Source organism: Rissa tridactyla, chromosome 5, assembly GCF_028500815.1.
Source record: "Rissa tridactyla isolate bRisTri1 chromosome 5, bRisTri1.patW.cur.20221130, whole genome shotgun sequence".
Lineage (NCBI taxonomy): Eukaryota > Metazoa > Chordata > Aves > Charadriiformes > Laridae > Rissa > Rissa tridactyla.
In genome coordinates, this window is record NC_071470.1 from 80,775,711 (window position 1) to 80,792,908 (window position 17,198).

The following is a 17,198-nucleotide window of genomic DNA, read 5'->3' on the forward strand; positions in this document are numbered from 1 at the left end:
TGGAGCAGATCTCGGCCCCCAGGTTCGGCACATCACTAAATTTAGCCTTAGCTGGAGCAACAGAAGCTCTAAGGACAACGGTGAGGATATCTTTTCTTTAGGACTATTATTAGGTGTTTAATGAGGCAGCGTGTGATCCTATAATGTGTAATAGAGACATTTTATGAATTGCAATGAAGCTGAAAGCCGTAATGTAGACGGTATTACATTAGAAATGTCACCTGTGTTGCACATACACCACCCTCGGCTCTCTGAGGCAAAGCTGTCGCGTAAGCACTCAAGAGATAAATAGAAAAGTTTACTCTACATCCCTCAAGGGCCCCCATTTAAAAAAAAGTACATTTAAAATAGGCTCCGTACAGCTGTTGTCTTACCATTTGCCTTGTGCTGCACATCTGGCGGAAACTGGTCAGGAACATACCACTGATAGTCTGGCTGCACAGAACAATAAAACATTATTACAGCAATATGGACTTCATGGACACTTCAAACAAAAGAATAGTGACATGATAAAAACGTAATTGTCCCGTGAAGCTTTTTATTAGTCATACAAGAGTAGTTTGCAAAAAAAAAAAAAAAAATCTTATATTTAGCTTTATATTTTCACTGCTCGAGCCTTTCAGCTTGCTTCTTTTTTACGACGCGGTTTAGATGCCGCACTCGTTGGAAATATTGGCGTAAACCTTTCTAGAGCCCACAAATCAAAAGAAACGTTAAGAGAAACAAATCAGATTCTAAAAGGGCTAAGGAATAAAGCGCGCCAGAAGATACTGGCAGGCATCACATTGCCCGTAGCAAAGAACACCAGAGAGAAACCTGCTACACCTCGACCTGACAGGTGAAGCTGTTCCAGTCCAAATGCATGTAACACGTGTAATATGTTTCAACGTGGCAGGAATAACCCATTTAATAAAGTTCTGTCCTCCTCCGGTCCCCACAGGTTACCATTAGTGTTATTACAACATTAGCTTTTATCAAATCACTTCCTGAAAACGCTGTGGTATGGGGAAAAATCCCCGTCTTTCTTACAAGAGGAAGTATTGGGAAGGTTATATCCACGCCAATAGAGTTTTGTCCAGGGAAATCCTGGAAGAAAGAAATACTGCCTTATAGTTTATACCACACACCGTGGTAAAACGAGTAGCAAATTACTACGAGAGAAAACAATTCGGGGACCAGACATCTCAGTTGAAGCTGTATGAAAGCCGTCTATCCGGTTTAAGTAATACACGTAAGCTGGTCGAATTCCAGGTAATCACGGCTTCAAAGTAGTTAAACTGGGGAAATAATTCTTGCTTTGCAGAAATTACTCGGACAAAATCCTGAGTAGTCCCAAAGAGACTCCTACAGATTTCAACTCGCAGGGAAGAAATTTTGTAGGCTTCTAAGGAAGTTTTGCCTATATTAAGATGGCAGGATGAAGCCGGAGATACAGAAACCGGATTTAACTTTTACATAGGCTGTCATTTGTAGTTGTATATAGCAGTAATCACCCTCATATGCTGTCAGGAAAAAAGGAGCTATCCTATTTTCACTTAAATTATACCATCCACAGGAACGATTACCTAAATCTGTGCTTGCAGGCGAACAAACCAGGCTTTGATACAAAGCAAGACTCTGCTTCGTTTAGGCACAGGTAGTTTCTCTGCCGATGGCTCAAAATACACTTATTTGCTTTGCTTTTTCGAGTTTCTGTTGAGTTCTGTGTTCTCCGATCTCCTCTTCTCTTTCATACGTACTCGCACTACGCAAACTTGAATGAATTTCGGAAACAAGAGGTGTATTCCATGTCAGACTAAACAAAATGTTTCTACTAACAATGTAAACAGGAATGAAAAAGGTGCAAGATATAAAAAGAATGAAAAAGCGCAGACTAAACACAGAGGACTTACGTAGGTTAAACTCAGGACACTCATTAAATTCTAACACCTTGCTTCGTGGCTAACAAATTGCTCGGGGAGGTATCAAAAGCTCGGGGCAGCAATGCTGCTCTCACACGGACAAAGAATTTCAAAGAAAACTCAGAATGAAACTGGGAGTTACAAAGCAACCAGTCAAACCGAACCCCCGCGCGCCGGCAGGAGCGGCAAAGTTGTAAACCAGGTGATCCCTCGCAGAATTAGCAACCCGGATGATGAAAGTGGAGGGAGAAGGGCCAAAATAACCTGGGACAGTGTCCAAATTGCAGTGAAAAAACATTCTGCAATACTTCCAACTCTGATAAATAGGCAGATAAGCACACTCCCGAAGCACAGAAAGGACTTGTTTGACCACAGCTTTTCCGTTGGATTCCCACAGTCTGAAAGCCTTTTATGCTTTTTGCAAAAATTCGGCTATAAATTTCTCAAATAACGAGCATCGTTCCAGACGTGACAGCTTTATAGCCAGAAACAGATATTATGTATTTCCAACGACGTTCACCATGTTTAAACGCATCCTCACTAAATTCAAACTAGCGCAGCCCACTTAGATAACCCAAAGCACTTCAAAAGTATCAGGCTTTGAAGCAGTATTTTCCTTGAAATAGGTAACGGCCCCTTATCTAACCTGCCCTAGTGCAAAGCTATTCTCCTTCATGCTGAGGACCACTGGACCCTGTTGCGTGCCAGGAAAAAAAATGGAAAATTTCCCACTGAGTTAGCCACACTCTACCTTCCACTTCTGCTAATTTTTAGTTTTTTTTTTTAATTTATTTTTTTATCTTATTTTTTTCTGCAAATACGCAGGCTTGCTTCGGAAAATCGCATGCCTAAAGCATTCACAGCCAGAGCATCTTGTCCTCGCTGTAGAGCCTTAGTCCTCACGTAATCCCGTTTCACAGCAGGGTACCGGAGGGAAGATACTACCGGGCACAAGCAACAGCATCTGGGATTCCGCCCTTCCAGTTTAATGGCAGCGTTGTGAATCCTGCTGATAGCTCGTCCGCCCGCCCCAGGGAACCTGGGATTGCGCCGTCTGGCTACTGCAGTATTGCCTGACGGCAGGACAGTTACGTTACCTACGAATACAGAAGCCGTAATTGAAGAACAAGGAAAGTCATTTTCCAAAGACGGGGCCAGAGAAAGAAACGACGAGTATAAGACGTGGAAATAAGACACACTAGTCAACAAGCTTTCTTAGACCGGGTAGAAGGAAGAGACCCGAATAATGCTGACCAAAGCTATGTTCGCGTTTTTGTCACTATCGTTCACAGTGAAGGCCCACAACTGGGCTCCAGAGAGCAGATCCATATTTACGAGTTTGGGTAATTATAGAGATAGAAAGGGCTTTGGATATGTGCCGTGGAAGTAAATTAGCCTAAGAAATCAGCTAGAGTCCAATCAACCTTATTTTTTTTAAATTAAGGAATGACCACCAGTATCATTGAAAACAAATGTATAATACTCCCCTTTTTCTTCTTTGTGGTCTTAGAGACAAACGGTATCTGCCAAAGTAAATTTACAATACATAAGAATATATACTTAAAGTATAACTCATCAACCATATATTTAAGTTGCGGCATTTTTTCCTCTTTGTTCACAGATTTCTGTTGGTTATGCTTCGATTCGCACATCGCAGCGCTCTGTGCAATTCAGTACCAAAGACGCTGGAACAGCAAGGAAGAAAAGAACATGACTATCACGAGAAAAATCAGCATTTTGGGGCAGCGAGTAAGAAGAGAGACTGCAGAGAAATCAGGAGGGCTGTGCCAGACCTAGGGTTAATTGTAAGACCAGTGCCAACAACAAACTGGGAAACGACAGATTTAGTTACTGGTGAGGACGGCCCTGTGCTAGCACCACGTTATTCTCCTTGTAAGAGAAGCGCGCCCTTGTGAAACGGGAGACGGTGGGAACCTTACTGAGCACTGCTGCTGCTCACGTGCCCTGCGAGACGCCGAATGTACCACTCGAGGATCTTGATAGTGAAGAACCAAGCCACAACTCCCAGCACAGGGTGAGAAGAAGAGGGGAGGTGGGTAGCCGGGCCTCTCAGACTCTACTGGGAGGTCTTTTGTCTGGCAAAAAAATAAGAAGAGCAAGAAGAAATGCATTAGTAGCAGGATACGATGACCAACAGAATATTCGCATACAAATTCATCAGCGAAAAGCAGCAGGGAAGAAACCCTCCTCCCACAATGCGGCTTGTTTAGAGCCTTCAGACCGTTCATGATTTAAAAAAAAATATTTAAGAAAGCTGACTTGTGCCACACCAGAGCCTTGGCACTTTTTATGTGAGAAAACATTGGCTTCAAGATATGGCAAGCACATTTCTGGGTGTTTTCTATATTCAAGAAATATTTTCGTTACACATAGTAGCTTTCAATAGCTTGAAGCAGAACTACAGGCACTTGCATAACAAGAAAAATAAATAATTTTGGTAAAGGAACAAATTCAATGGCCTCAAGATTTGGGTCTGCCTTTTCTTAGGCCCTCTCTGCCCCAGCAGAGTCAATAGGAATTTGCCTAAGGACAGTGCAAGGAGGGGTAAAAGATGGGTCGCAACTACATAATTTGACTTAAGAAAACAAACTAATAAATATTCTATGCGATTCCTCTCACGTTTAAAATTCTTCACAAGCCCTGTTTAATCAAATCCCGAGGGAGGATGAGACAAACAAAAAGATCTCTAGTGTAAACCGTCGATGGGATGTGGGGACGGTCAAGTTGTACCCAGGCATTGCACGGCCCTTCGAGTATGTTGTACCCGTGCAGTGCTGTTGGCATTTCCGCTGGTCTGGAGCGGACGCAGAGGAGCAGGGAAAGGCCTTTTAGCCCCATTTGTAGCCTCCCTCTTCACTGTCACTGCTGTGAGAAGGTCTCACAGCGTCCATTGACTCGTTGGGGTTGTGCAAGAAACGTAGGCTTTTACAGTCTCTAGACAATGCAAAAATATAGAGGAAGGTGTCCCAGTACTCTTGTCTCCTAAGAAAAAAAATTCTTTACCTTATTGAACCACCCAGGGGTGGGCTGGTGGGTGAGGGAAATATACCCGAAGGTTACAGCACGCGATGCTAACGGATTTTCCCCAAGGTATTTCTATACGCCCGGGATGCCCTGAGCGGTGAATTGTGGCATTCTCTGCTATTTTCACACTTGCGTGAAATGCCTCCAAGTACCCATAAAAGCACCGCCTAGTCTGGGACCTTGCTGCAGGATGCCCAACCTGCTCCCCGGCTCCCGCTGGGGCCAATGGAGGTGAGGGGCACTTCCAGCCCCTCGCCTCTGATGCTATTGCAAGACCCTACGAGTATCGATGCCTGGCTTGGTTGAGAATAAGCCAATACCGAAGTTTCTGTTTCGCAACAATGTTTGGGGAGGACAATAAATCACCACAGAACATTTTGGTAATCGGCCATTCTTTTAAAACCTTGCACAATTTCGTCAAGACAGGAAACCTCGAAGTTTCGTAATTTTTAAAGGGGATTGGGAAAGCTCAGAGTTTTGCATGCCATGATTCTACTACGGCTTCCTGAGTGTCTGTGAACAGAATACTGACACTACTCTGAAGAGATAAAAAGGATGTTGCAATAAAGAAATTATTGCAGTGGCTGCTCAGCTAATTTGCATGGAAACTTTTTTTTTCCCCCTCAGTGATATTAACATTACTCTGCAAATCCACTGCAAAGGTCAGGATTCCATTACAGAAGCTTTTATTTCGAAAGTTGGTTTGATGTTACAACTCTCATATCAAGCGCCAGTGAAACAATCAAAAGTCCTGTGGATTTGTTTTTGGTTCCCCCCACTCCGTTTTAAGATGTTTGAGGCGTTTTTGCAATAAATATCCCCTTCATCTACTTAATTTGGAAGTAATCTCTAATCATTTCTTATATTCTTATTGCATTACTTCAGAATGATTTCATCCCAGGTGGTGACCTCGTATAAAATCTAATGGCAATTAATGGAAGCCAGAAAGCCTTGGGTTGTGTGGAAAGTGAGAAAATAAAAATAAAATACACATGTGCTGGCAACGGTAACTTTCTTTTGACTCATACCTGAGCGTTGACTTTATTCAGTTGAGACTGCAATCTCTTGTTCATTTTCTGCAGCGCTTCTTTCTCCTCATTAAGTCGTTCTCTGTCAGATCTCTCCTTTCTGAAGTCTTCTTCATATATTTGTACCTGCAACGATTATGGCCAAGGATGTGAATTTCAGCGGAGCCACAATGGAAGTTTTCATCCGCTTTGTTGTTTGGTTGCTTTTTAAACACTGAGCAAACCGCCGGGTGCATTCCGAAAGGCACCTTCCTCTTTACCATCTTGCAATGAAAAGTTCCCCCCCCTCATCTTTTGTACGACCAAAGTGACAAGCAGTGGCTACTCTCCAATGGCACCTGTCAATCGAAACAGCCCACACTTCAGTAGCCATAGACCCTTGTAATGCAAAAGGCTGACTGGCGCGTTATCAGTTTTAAATACGATAAGATAGCAAATACTCCAGACGCCGATCTTTTTAAGTAGTACGACAAACACTTCACCATCATTTTTTCCAGCTTGCTCTTCAATTATGAGCACTCTCAAGTCCCCCCTGTATCTCAGATGCAAGCAGTTGGCGTCCTGGTGGAGACAGGAGGTGCTGGTACAGCACCAAAAAATGACTTCTAGTACGCAGTCTGACAGAACGTTATCACCTTTATCCAACCGCAGGATGAGCCACTACCATCAAATAACGTCCTGCCTTTTTATAGCCCACTGAATACCACTGACCCTGAGCCTGCTTTGCTTTACACCTTTTCATTGTTGTCTACACCTTGACCTTACCCACTGCGCGCTAGCTGTCTAACCCAGGTGTGGCCCAAAGGACTAGTAAGCGCAGAATAAGTGATAGTATTTAGAGCCGTGGGCACATATGAATGACCAGAAGGCTTGGACTAATCAGGGCCGTCAAGGAATTTAGACCTTGGCTGGAGCGCTGTGGAAAACAAAACCTGTAGGAGGCTATCATGCCCCAGACGTTAGAAACCGTATACGGGAAAAATAATTGGCCCGTGTACCTTTTATCTGCAATACAGGACTTTGAATTCATCCTCTCAAACTGCAGCCCAAAGAACCTACCGGTCCCCGTGGATAAGCAGAGGGGAATGTTACGCACACAATTCAAACTGGAAATACAAAGGTTTGACCCTGCTCCTAGAAGATAAGCTGCCTTTCAAGTACTGAAGGACGCAATGGCTTAGCTCTTTTTATGTCGCCAGGAATCATAGCGCTTCATCCCATTAAAAATATACCTGACCACCCCAGGCACAGGCAGCGAGCGCACGGATTCCGAAGCAAAACGCTAATCCCTAAATTAATTGGTGTTAAGCTGACTGGCTTAATTCTTCATCTAACAGGCAGGCATTGACCTGCTAAGAAGCTGGAGGTTGGTGTCACTTCCACTGACCAATAACAGCCAAAGCACACTGGGGTGGGAACCGCCACCAGAACTTTCAGAAAGTCCTTTCATGTCCTCTTGGTTGGCCACTAAAGCCCGCTGACATTCTGTTTCCGAAGAACTTGCTTGCTGTGGCTCATGCCCTGCCCATCGTTCTTTTTTCTTTTTGCTGGCAAAAAGTTTTCTTTTTGCTGGCAGCAGCACTATGATTCCACAGGAGGGCTAGAGAAATGTTAATACCTCAGGGGAAGAAAAAAAGTCAACACAGGGCTCTCGAAATTATTTTCGCAACTTGCCTGATGCAGCTAATTTTTGCAAGGTTGTTTTTTTTTTTTTTTTCCTTTCGGACACGACGGTCCCCTGCTAGATATAACCCCCTTCCTGAATAACACCGCGTAAAAGGAACAAAGACTTGCCGTGTGGCCACGCAGGGACTCGGCTCTGCAGCCTGTGCCTGGAGGAGGCCTGCGTGCCCCTGACCCTCCGGAGCAGAGGCGAAGCTGTCGCTTGCAGAAATCTAGGTCTCTTGTATCCCTGTCCATCTACACGCTTATCTCCTCAGGATCTCCTCATTTCTCCTCTCCCTGCTCCCTTCTCTGCTCTTCCACCTCCCTTCCTGCTCCCCAGCCGTACGATCTGCTGACGCTGCAAAGGAATCACTTTGTCACGGTTTTGCTGCGTATTCTGTTGCCCTGAGAAAGAGGGGGACGCCTCTCAAGGAATCAGTGCCTTCGTTTCTTCTGTAGGGGCCAGGGATGGGCTGACGACAGCCAAGTGCCGGTGAGACTCTGCCACGTCGCTGTTTGTCCCAAGAACCTCTGTACAGTTAGAGCCTCCTGCTCCATTTTCGTGCAGAGGGAAGCCTGGGCTCACTGTACTGATTTACACAACGAGAAAAAGACATTCATAAAATGGATACCCCATGAGAATTCTGAAAAAAAATTGGTTTACTCTATTTTATTGCGTAGAACGAAATAAGTCATTACTGTACAATCAAGTGCTGGATTTTATTCTCCAGCATGTGGGAAGCATTACATTAGAGAGCAAAATCTGGCTCTGCTGTCAAACGTGACAGAAACAAGTATTTTATTCCCATTGAATAAAATCCCCATTCTGATCACATCCATTTGTGTGTCAATAACGTTAACCCTAACACTGTCCAGGATGACAGACCTAAAATGTAAAGTTATCTGAAAAGTATCGTGTTTTTAAACAGATTCTTTCACACGGAAAGAAAAAGAGCGCACAAAGCCCTGGAATTGCTCAGAAGAAAGATTAAAAAAAAAATAAATACGCTTCTCTATAGTGATTGTATGCAGGTTACGGATGCAAACGTTTTGCCTCGCACTTTGAAAAACGGCAATGATGACGCCCTCGTTTTCCAAGACTATTGTTGTCAGATAATTCACTAAACTTTCAACTTCTAAGAAAAAAGGAGCAGAAGACATAATCAAGAGATTAATCGGTGACTCATGAAATTTAGCATTCCCTCTGGATGCCATTCAGCCCCGAGCGGAGAACTGGCAGGACGGTCGCCAAGAGTCAGGAGAGCCATTCTGCTGCTTCGAGTCCTACACAAGACCTTGCTCCGGTCCTTTGCAAAGACTCAGTTTCGCTCCGTGGACGCTGCTGTGAAGGCAGCAGCTTAGGAAACGCCATGCGAATGGGCTGTGGCTCAACTGGTTCTTCCTTTCAAAAGTTCTACCATAGCAAGGCTACCAGGCGCAATTCTTGGGAGAGAAGGCAAAATTATGCTGTAGGAAATCCATCCAGGCTTGCTTCCAGCTGTTCTCACCTGCTGTTTGAGAACTTCAAGTTGGGTTCTCATGTCCTCAAGGCTGTTCCTGTCACCCTTCTCTGCACGAGTCCCAAGAACCGGCGAGTGCTGCTTTTTCAACGCATCCCGAAGGGCCTGCAGTGTCAAAGAGCAGAATTACTACGCGGAGATTCACCACACCAAAAAAATAAAACCCCAACCCCAACAAAACCCAAACCTTTTAAACTATTAGAACGTTTGCTCTCTAAATAAACAGATGAGGTTGAGTCACAGGCTCGTGGGGGATTTCCCTTCACTTGCAGTTACTTCAATTATATACACCGGATATAAACCCCGTAAATAACAGATATGCATGACTAGGTCTAAATTTTCACCGTGCCCACTCGACATTCATGAATTTGAGACAGTTTAAATTTAGGGGACCTTGCTTTTGCTTGTAGCTATGACCAACATTTACCTACGGAAATCACAGCTGCAAATCTCATTGACAAACACCGTTTCCCCGTGCAAGTCAGAATTTGGGAAAACAAAGACAGGTGTCTAAACTCAGCTGAGGCCGAAAGCCAGCAAACTAAAATCCCAAGGACATAAAAGCAACATTCAAAGATTGCCTGAAAAACGTGCCTTCGGTGAAGGCTGGCTGAAGCATTTTTTTTTTTGCACTAAAGAGTCCAAACTTCTTCAACTGGAACTGCGGCAAACCCTCCGGTCGGGAGGAAGTCATGTAGTCTCTGCAGCTTGTCACTAGAGGGAGTTATGAATACACACGCCGCTCTTACTCTATTTTTCAGTCAAATTCTGCCACAGTTCCTTGCTGATGGCGTTTTATTTCTAACAGTATCACACAACTCTCCCTTGGACTGGAATAATTCTTAAATGACCCTTACCCCTCTCTGTCTATAACCACACACACATTTTTTTTTTTTATTTTTTTTTTTAAGTCTAGCACCAATACTCACCATTCAGTACTTTTCAGCGTCCCTCACGCAAGAGACGGACTCAGCTAACTTCAGCCATTTTAGGAAGCTCAGTTCCCACTAATGGTCCCCAGCTCTCCCTCGCTAGCCACGCTCCATTCACACCATACGGGAAGGGGGGAAGATAATTTGGAGGGGGGAACGGGCAGAGGGGGAAACGCGCCAGCAGGAGAACCCGTATCCCAGGTAACCCGAGGGATTAGGATTAATTACGAAAAGGCCAAGAAGAAAATAAATTAAAAAAAAAAAAAAAAAAATTAGCACTTCCCCCGGAGATCACAGAAGAGAAAAGGAAGGCTTTTTATCTGATGAGCTACTGTCCCTAAGAATTGCGCAGAAGAGAAACAGGTATAATAGCAGCAGTTTGTGCGCCACGTCAATACATAAATAAGGCTGAACATAAACACGGGAGGATGAAGATGCAGAGAGCCTACTGATTAATCCTGCTTTTGCCCCCTTTGAGCCACTGCTAATCCCTTTTAGGCTATGACATTGCAGTGCGCTGCACAAATAGAAAAAAAATAATAAATTAATAAAGACAAGTTTCACATTAGTGTTTAGATTGGGCATGGGTGGCCAGCAGCAGCAGAGTCAGCCAAGTCGAACAGCATCGTGGTACGTATGATACATTCCCCGGCTGACTGCAGCCCAGATCCTCTCCCAGGCGCGGGCTTTGTGAAGTGTCCTGCTGAGGACAAAGACAAGCAAAGTGTGCTTTTCTTCTTCCCCCTGCCTACGTGGGATACATCTCGATCTCGCTGACAGTCACAGAATCACGAGACTCATTTGGGCGACTTCCGGAGGTCCAAGCTGCCGCTCAGAGCTGGGACAAGGAAGTCAGGTTGCCCAGGGCCCGTCAATTGAGTATTGAGCACCTCCGAGGAAGGCATTAAGTAATGGGCTCCTTAACCTGATGTCTTTCATAAGTTCTTATCAGGTGGAATACATTACAGCCTATTCGTCTACGTTTAAATAACAATTGAGATGCAGCAAAGTTATGAAATAAGGCCGAAATTTGGCTTGTACTTGAACTATATGGTGAACAAGGAAACAACCACGTGAAAGACAATAATCTTAGGATCTAGAACTGCAAACTATTACGGCATTGCGACATCAGTTTCATGCTGCAGACATTGCAGTAGGATCAGATCGGACTCTATATTTTGGGTACTCTCGATAACTGGATCAAAGTTGGATGAAGCCCAAAGTAAAAAGGTCAATGTACTTCAAGTAAAAAGGTTAACTCACTTAGAAACAAGTCGTAGTATCTTCCATAAATTGAGAACTAAGCCGTTTAAAATGACTGAGATCAAAAAACCATGCATATTAGCAGGCATAGTTGTATTTTAAAAGACCTAAAGAGCTGGGGCAGCTCAGCTAAGCTCTAGTGAAAATACAACTGGTCTCTGTAGCTGTAAGGGCAGAGCAAGCGGCCCCGAGAGCGATCGTATTTTCACTGGAGGACACTTCTGCTTCGCAGAGATGACAGAAGCAGGTCTGTTCCACACCCCTACCAGAAGAACAAATGAATATCATCTGGCCGGAATAAATTCAGCCCAGTTGAAGCAGAGGAAGGGTTGCAGTTCCAGAACAGCCTTCCAACAGAAGTACAGTAGAAGGAGGTTAAGTATTTTTAAGAAAAAAGTTGTTTGATTTTAGAGAATTTGTAAGAAGTTCAAGTCACTGAACCTGCCATACCAGGAGACTAGACTTAAAAGGGCACAGAGGGTCCCTTCCAGTCTTAGGTGCATTCACAACAAGAGATTTGAAGGATGGAAATACACAGAAAAAAAATCAGTAAATTACCCATGGGAAAGGGTGTTACATGAAATTGATGTTTTGTTTAAAAGAATGGTCTGTTTACCCATCCGTCCTAGTTCCAACCACGTCCCAAGATAAGACAGCAAAATAAAACATTGAAATAAGTTGTTTTACAAACAAGACCTTGAACGGAAGTTACACTGAGGCTTTGAGCAGGTCCTGCCAATGCCATTTCAAAAAGAGTTAGAGGATCATACGTTCCGTCAGATTTTTTTTAACATGGCAACGCTACTTTTTTGCCTCGACTTTTGCACATCACGGCCCTTTCAGCTTGCGTATCGCTTGAAGTTACACAGCAATGGTTACTGCAGCGCATTTCCTCAGGAAGTGCTTGTGGTTCACCATGAAATACAAAATTGTTAGAAAACACCCACTGCTTTACGTGATCTTTTGATTAAACAAAGTTACATTTGTTAAAAAAGAATAACTCCCATTTAGCTATTTTACGGCAATTTCCTCAACGAGACATACATACACATAATAGTTCCATGCATGAATATATACATGTATGTGTGTAAAAAAGTAAGACAGGAGCACGTCTTGAGAGGAGAAGCCATTGCTCTCAAACACAGGGTATATGTGCAACAACAATTTTTAAGAGGTCCCAGTCAGTGGCTCACTGTTGTTCATACCTGGTTGAGGCGACTTATTTCACACTCGTAGTGTTCTTTCTTCCTCATCATTGTGGCATTCTTCTGCTTCAGGAGCTTGTTCTCTTCCTTCATTTCTCGGAGAGCTTCACTAAGGACCTTTGTTTCTTTCTGGGATGCAAAAATACAGAGAGATGCTGCTGAAATGCAGATGGAACCATTTTTCAAGAACAATTTTCAGAATATCTGCTGTCTGGCAGATGCCTTGCATTTTTGCTGTCCCAAACACAGCTGGGAAGGGAGGCAACAGGAAGGCGGATGGTTAGTAAAACCCAGATACGATAAAGCCTGTTGAAATAGTTTTGACCGCTCACCATATGATGAGATCAAGACAACACACCAGACTAAACCCCTGCTCTCTACAGCCTGCAGTCGCACAGAGGCATGAGAAAGCCGGCAGGCCAAGCAGATCGGTACCGTACAGGTGATCATCCCAAACCCGCATTACTCCTTACATACTCGTAGTGGAAGGCCAGGGCTAAACGCTGGTGGCGTCCCAGCCATTCCCAGTGTCATACAACATTAAAGACAGAACCATATCTCCCTATCGCATAGTCTGAGGGCTTTTTCCACTACACGAGAGACTGAGGCAGGTCTCAGCCTGCTCAAGAATTACACCAAGCTACCAAGCAAGGCTTAAAAATCCACTTTCTTTCACCTCATTGCAGTCGTTGACTTGACCCTTCTTAGTGCATGTGTCTACGCTGTCGCCACCCCAGCAAACTACCAGGTAGGTGTCCCTACTTGCAACAGGATTTACACACTAGTCTTCCGAGATGGGATTATAGGAATTATTAGGACAGATTTGTAAAACATTAAGTTTGATTCTCTTCTCCGATCACTTTCAATGCGGCTATTTTCAATTGACAGCGAAGGGAGCTAAGATCCAAATCAGCCCCTGAAGCAAACGGCACTGTGTAAGCTTCTCTCGCAGGGTAACGCATCCCTCACCCGCTTTTGCCAGACTGCCTTAAACCAAAGCTGTTTAAATATACAAAACAGAATGGTCCATTCTACAAAAAAAAAAAAAAAAAGAAAAAAGTTCTTCTGCAGCTGCTTTATGTGATTTAAAAAAAAAAAAAAAAAAAAAAAGAGATCCAACAATCACATGCACACGACATCATAGGAATGCTTCTTTTTCCATGCAACAGGCATCTCTCTGTGCAGCCAGCGACCAGGCATTTAAGGTTTGGGCTCACGAGAAGCGCATCACCGTGTGCTCACCGAGCCGCTGAAGAGCACCCTTGAGGAAACTGTTGCTTACATGCGAGGTGGCTTTCTCTTCCTTTGTTCCAAGTTAGTTGCAACATTTCGTTTTAGCCAAAAACCGGGCAAGATTAGCAGGATGTCTTTGCATTAAGTACAGAAACGCAGCCAGCAGCTAGCTCAAGCTGGTACGTATGTGTATGTTTTAAAATATTAAAGAAAAACAAACCACTAGTATCCATATAGACTTTTAGCTCTGCTCTTCTCTTCATCTTTGCCATCTTCTTTTCCTAGCTTCTAGCACACATCCTCCTTCTCGGAGGCTGACGCCTCTGGGAACAGGGCTATTTTTATAACTAGCGATTTCCAGTTTGTTCAGGTTTTCCAACCATCTGAATTCTTCTGTCTTATTGCTTCTTATTCGACACTGACTCTTAGGTTTTATGGCACCTAGGCTTCCCAGTGACTATGTTGGTCTTTGATTCCTGTCTATAGGTCATGCCTAGAGAGAACAAAAAAAAAAAAAATAAAAAAAAAAAAAATCAATTAAGCCTCCAGAACAGTTTTCCTCTGAGGGCCACGGAGGACCTAGGGGACAGCTAAAAGTTCATGACGTTATCGTTCGGTGAGAGCCATCCCTCCAGACGCATTAAAAACAAATTAATAAATAAATAGCTCTGTAAGACAGCAGCAGCACGCAACCTGCGTTGTTTGGTGCTGCTGTTTTTCCTAAATGGCTCAGCCGAACACCCAGGGAACTGCCACTCTGAGTAAAGAAATTTAAAAGGTACCGTCAGGCTGCTGGGACTAGAGAAGCAAGTAGAGAACAAACATCTTATTACTTTGCTCTGAGAATTGTCCCGTACGGCCCAATCCCAGTTCCATGGCTACAGGGGCGTAAGTAGAACATTTAAAAAAGAAAGGGTTGTTACCTTTCAAGAAAAGAAAAAAAAAAAAAAAAGTATGTACACACCCACACATATATATATATATAAAACCAAATGTAGGTATGAAGAATGACAGTTGCTACAGAGAAAAAAAAAAAACAACCCTAAACCATAAAGCCCTAAAAACCTAATCTCGGTAGATCTGTCAGCTTGGGCCTCTTCTGCATTTGCTGAACTTGAAAGCAAGACGCCCGCTCACGCGCTTTCAGAGTTGAACATCTCCTTATGCATTTTTCTGAATCTTCCCCTGGCGCTGCTGCTTCTTCATCCTGCCCTGTGGGCAGCACAGGATTAACTGGAGCTGGCGCAGCTGCTGACGCGGGCGTCACAATCCGTGTTGCTCATTCAAAAACCCTCTACTTTTAGCAGCTACCTCTGCCAAGGTGCAGATCTCCTGCATTCCTGCATGACATCCAAAAAGTACAGAAATTCAGAGTAAACAGAAGCACTTACTCGCCGAGTATATAATTTGTAAGGAAACTTCTGATCTAAGGCTGAAGTTCCACGCAGGTTAACCTGTCCCCATAAGAGAGTTTTGGATTATATTGTCATTTCGCTCATTATTCGTGTATGTAGTAAAAAAAATTGGAAGAGCGTACTGCTCATCCTTACCTTTTCAAAAAGGTAGCTAGGACTCTTTTTCACACCTATCATATATTAAAGGGCAGCCAGTAAAAACCTTAGTAAGACGAACAGGAAGATGGATTGTCTCGCACGGAATCCACGCTTGGAGCAAATACAGGCAGTGATCCAGCAAGTGCATAACAACACAGTTTGCTTTAAAACCTGTAAACAGTCCTATTGGTTGGAATTCAGGCACGTGCTTAGCTGAGACCGTATCGTAATTGATAAGCAAGTAAGATGAATGTTCTGCTTACAAAAATAAAAGCTAAGGGCTTTGCATTTCTTTTCCAGCAGCGGCTAGCTTAGGTCTTATCTGAGCCTGCAAGCGATGCGATTGCCGCTTGTTTTGGGGTTTTCTTCGTGTTATCAAGCAAATAGAGAAGCCCGACATCAGCCATTGGAGCGCCACCCAGAAAACGTTCGCGAGAGGTTTTGAAGCGCGTGCCACCACGAAGCAGAATGAGAACAGGAAGCACCACTCCGCGGTGCTGATAAAACGCTTACATACACAAAGTGTCGTGTATACATCGGGGATATATACATCAGTTGCTCAGGCTGGGGGTTTTACCGCGGCGGGAATTCAGCTTAGGGATCTAACTTCAGAGGCAAATGCCTACGCGAGTGCCTAAGGAGTCCTGCGAGAGGCGCCCGACCGCTCCCAGGGAGGGGTGAACGCTGCTCTAGAGCGGTCAGCCCCGGCACCTTCAGCCCTAACAACTGCGCCGACTCCATCGCTAATATTTACGGGGGGCTGAGATAGCTACCACCACGCGTATAAAAAGCCTGTATTGTCAACACCAAAAAGTGAGCGTCCGGAGCTGAATTCGTTCCTTCAAGTATTTATCGCCAAGCACTTTGTGCGACATCTGCCATGACATTCCCGTTCCATTTGAAATCACTGTACCGTTTCCGTTCACAAAGACATTCACCTTGAACCGAACAGCGAGGAAGGCAATCTCTGCAGTATTCGTATCAACCTGCTCTTTACACCCCCGCGCGCAGTAATGCCGCGCTCTCTGCCGGTTTCTATTGCAACGACTCTCTCTCTAGGTGCAGTTCTAGAACCCGCAGTTCTCTGATCAGACAGAAGATCAGCCACTGCCTCGGGGACAACGTTGAAGAGCGCTCCACACTGCAATCTCATCTCATGGCTGTGCAACGACCCACGCCCTGCCACTCGCAAGATGGGAAAGAGGAAAGGCAAGAGAGCGTTCGGCAGTAAGCACAACCCAGGGAACAGCGCGCAGCCTCCTACCGCTTCCTGCAACGGCTTCTCTCTGCCCAGGGCTTGCGACCTCTCGCCTTCAGGATGCTGGCGATGTCTCTCTTCCTCCAGCTCGCCGACTCTCCTCTCCGACGCGTCCAGTTTCGCTTTCATTTCTGCCAGCTGAAAAGCAAGTGACGGGAGCACGGTGGGCTGACTGGGGACCCTGAAAGGCACAGCACCTCAAAGGCGCCTTCAAACCCTTTTGAGCTCCCAGCACATCAACGCAAAGGAGTGGATCCGGTTGCGCATACAGTCCCCAGCCACTTACTTCCCCCTCTCCACCTTCAAGCTCCGCTGCTCTGTCTGCAGTGGAGCTCCTTAATGATCCTGGGCAAATTCCCTGTCGGTGTTAACCCAGTTGGTCTTGCACCGCTTTGCTGCCAAAGGACAGCTACCATAGGTCTGTTCCTCCAAATGAATTTTCCATTTTAATGTGGGTTTTTTTGTTTGTTTTTTGTTTTTTTTCCTCCCTTTTTGCAATTTGGACTCCTGCAGCGCTGCGCAAACAAACGATCTAGCCAGAGGCATAAAAGGGTCCCGTATTAAATGAGGAAGAGCCATTTAAAATTCCTCTTCT

The 17,198-nt window shown here is 44.5% G+C and overlaps 1 protein-coding gene across 9 annotated transcripts in view; it reads right to left on the reverse strand.

Annotated features, from left to right (window-relative positions):
• TNIP3 (TNFAIP3 interacting protein 3) overlaps positions 1-17,198 on the reverse strand; it is a 70,773-nt gene that overhangs the window by 9,250 nt on the left and 44,325 nt on the right. For all 9 annotated transcript variants that reach the window (XM_054202779.1, XM_054202780.1, XM_054202781.1 and 6 more), the window contains 6 exons: positions 16,610-16,741; positions 12,560-12,688; positions 9,148-9,264; positions 5,975-6,100; positions 3,842-3,997; positions 375-435 (listed from right to left, as the gene is read on the reverse strand). In XM_054202779.1, coding sequence (XP_054058754.1) covers positions 375-435; positions 3,842-3,997; positions 5,975-6,100; positions 9,148-9,264; positions 12,560-12,688; positions 16,610-16,741 — 721 coding nt within the window. The remainder of the gene's footprint in view (positions 1-374; positions 436-3,841; positions 3,998-5,974; positions 6,101-9,147; positions 9,265-12,559; positions 12,689-16,609; positions 16,742-17,198) is intronic.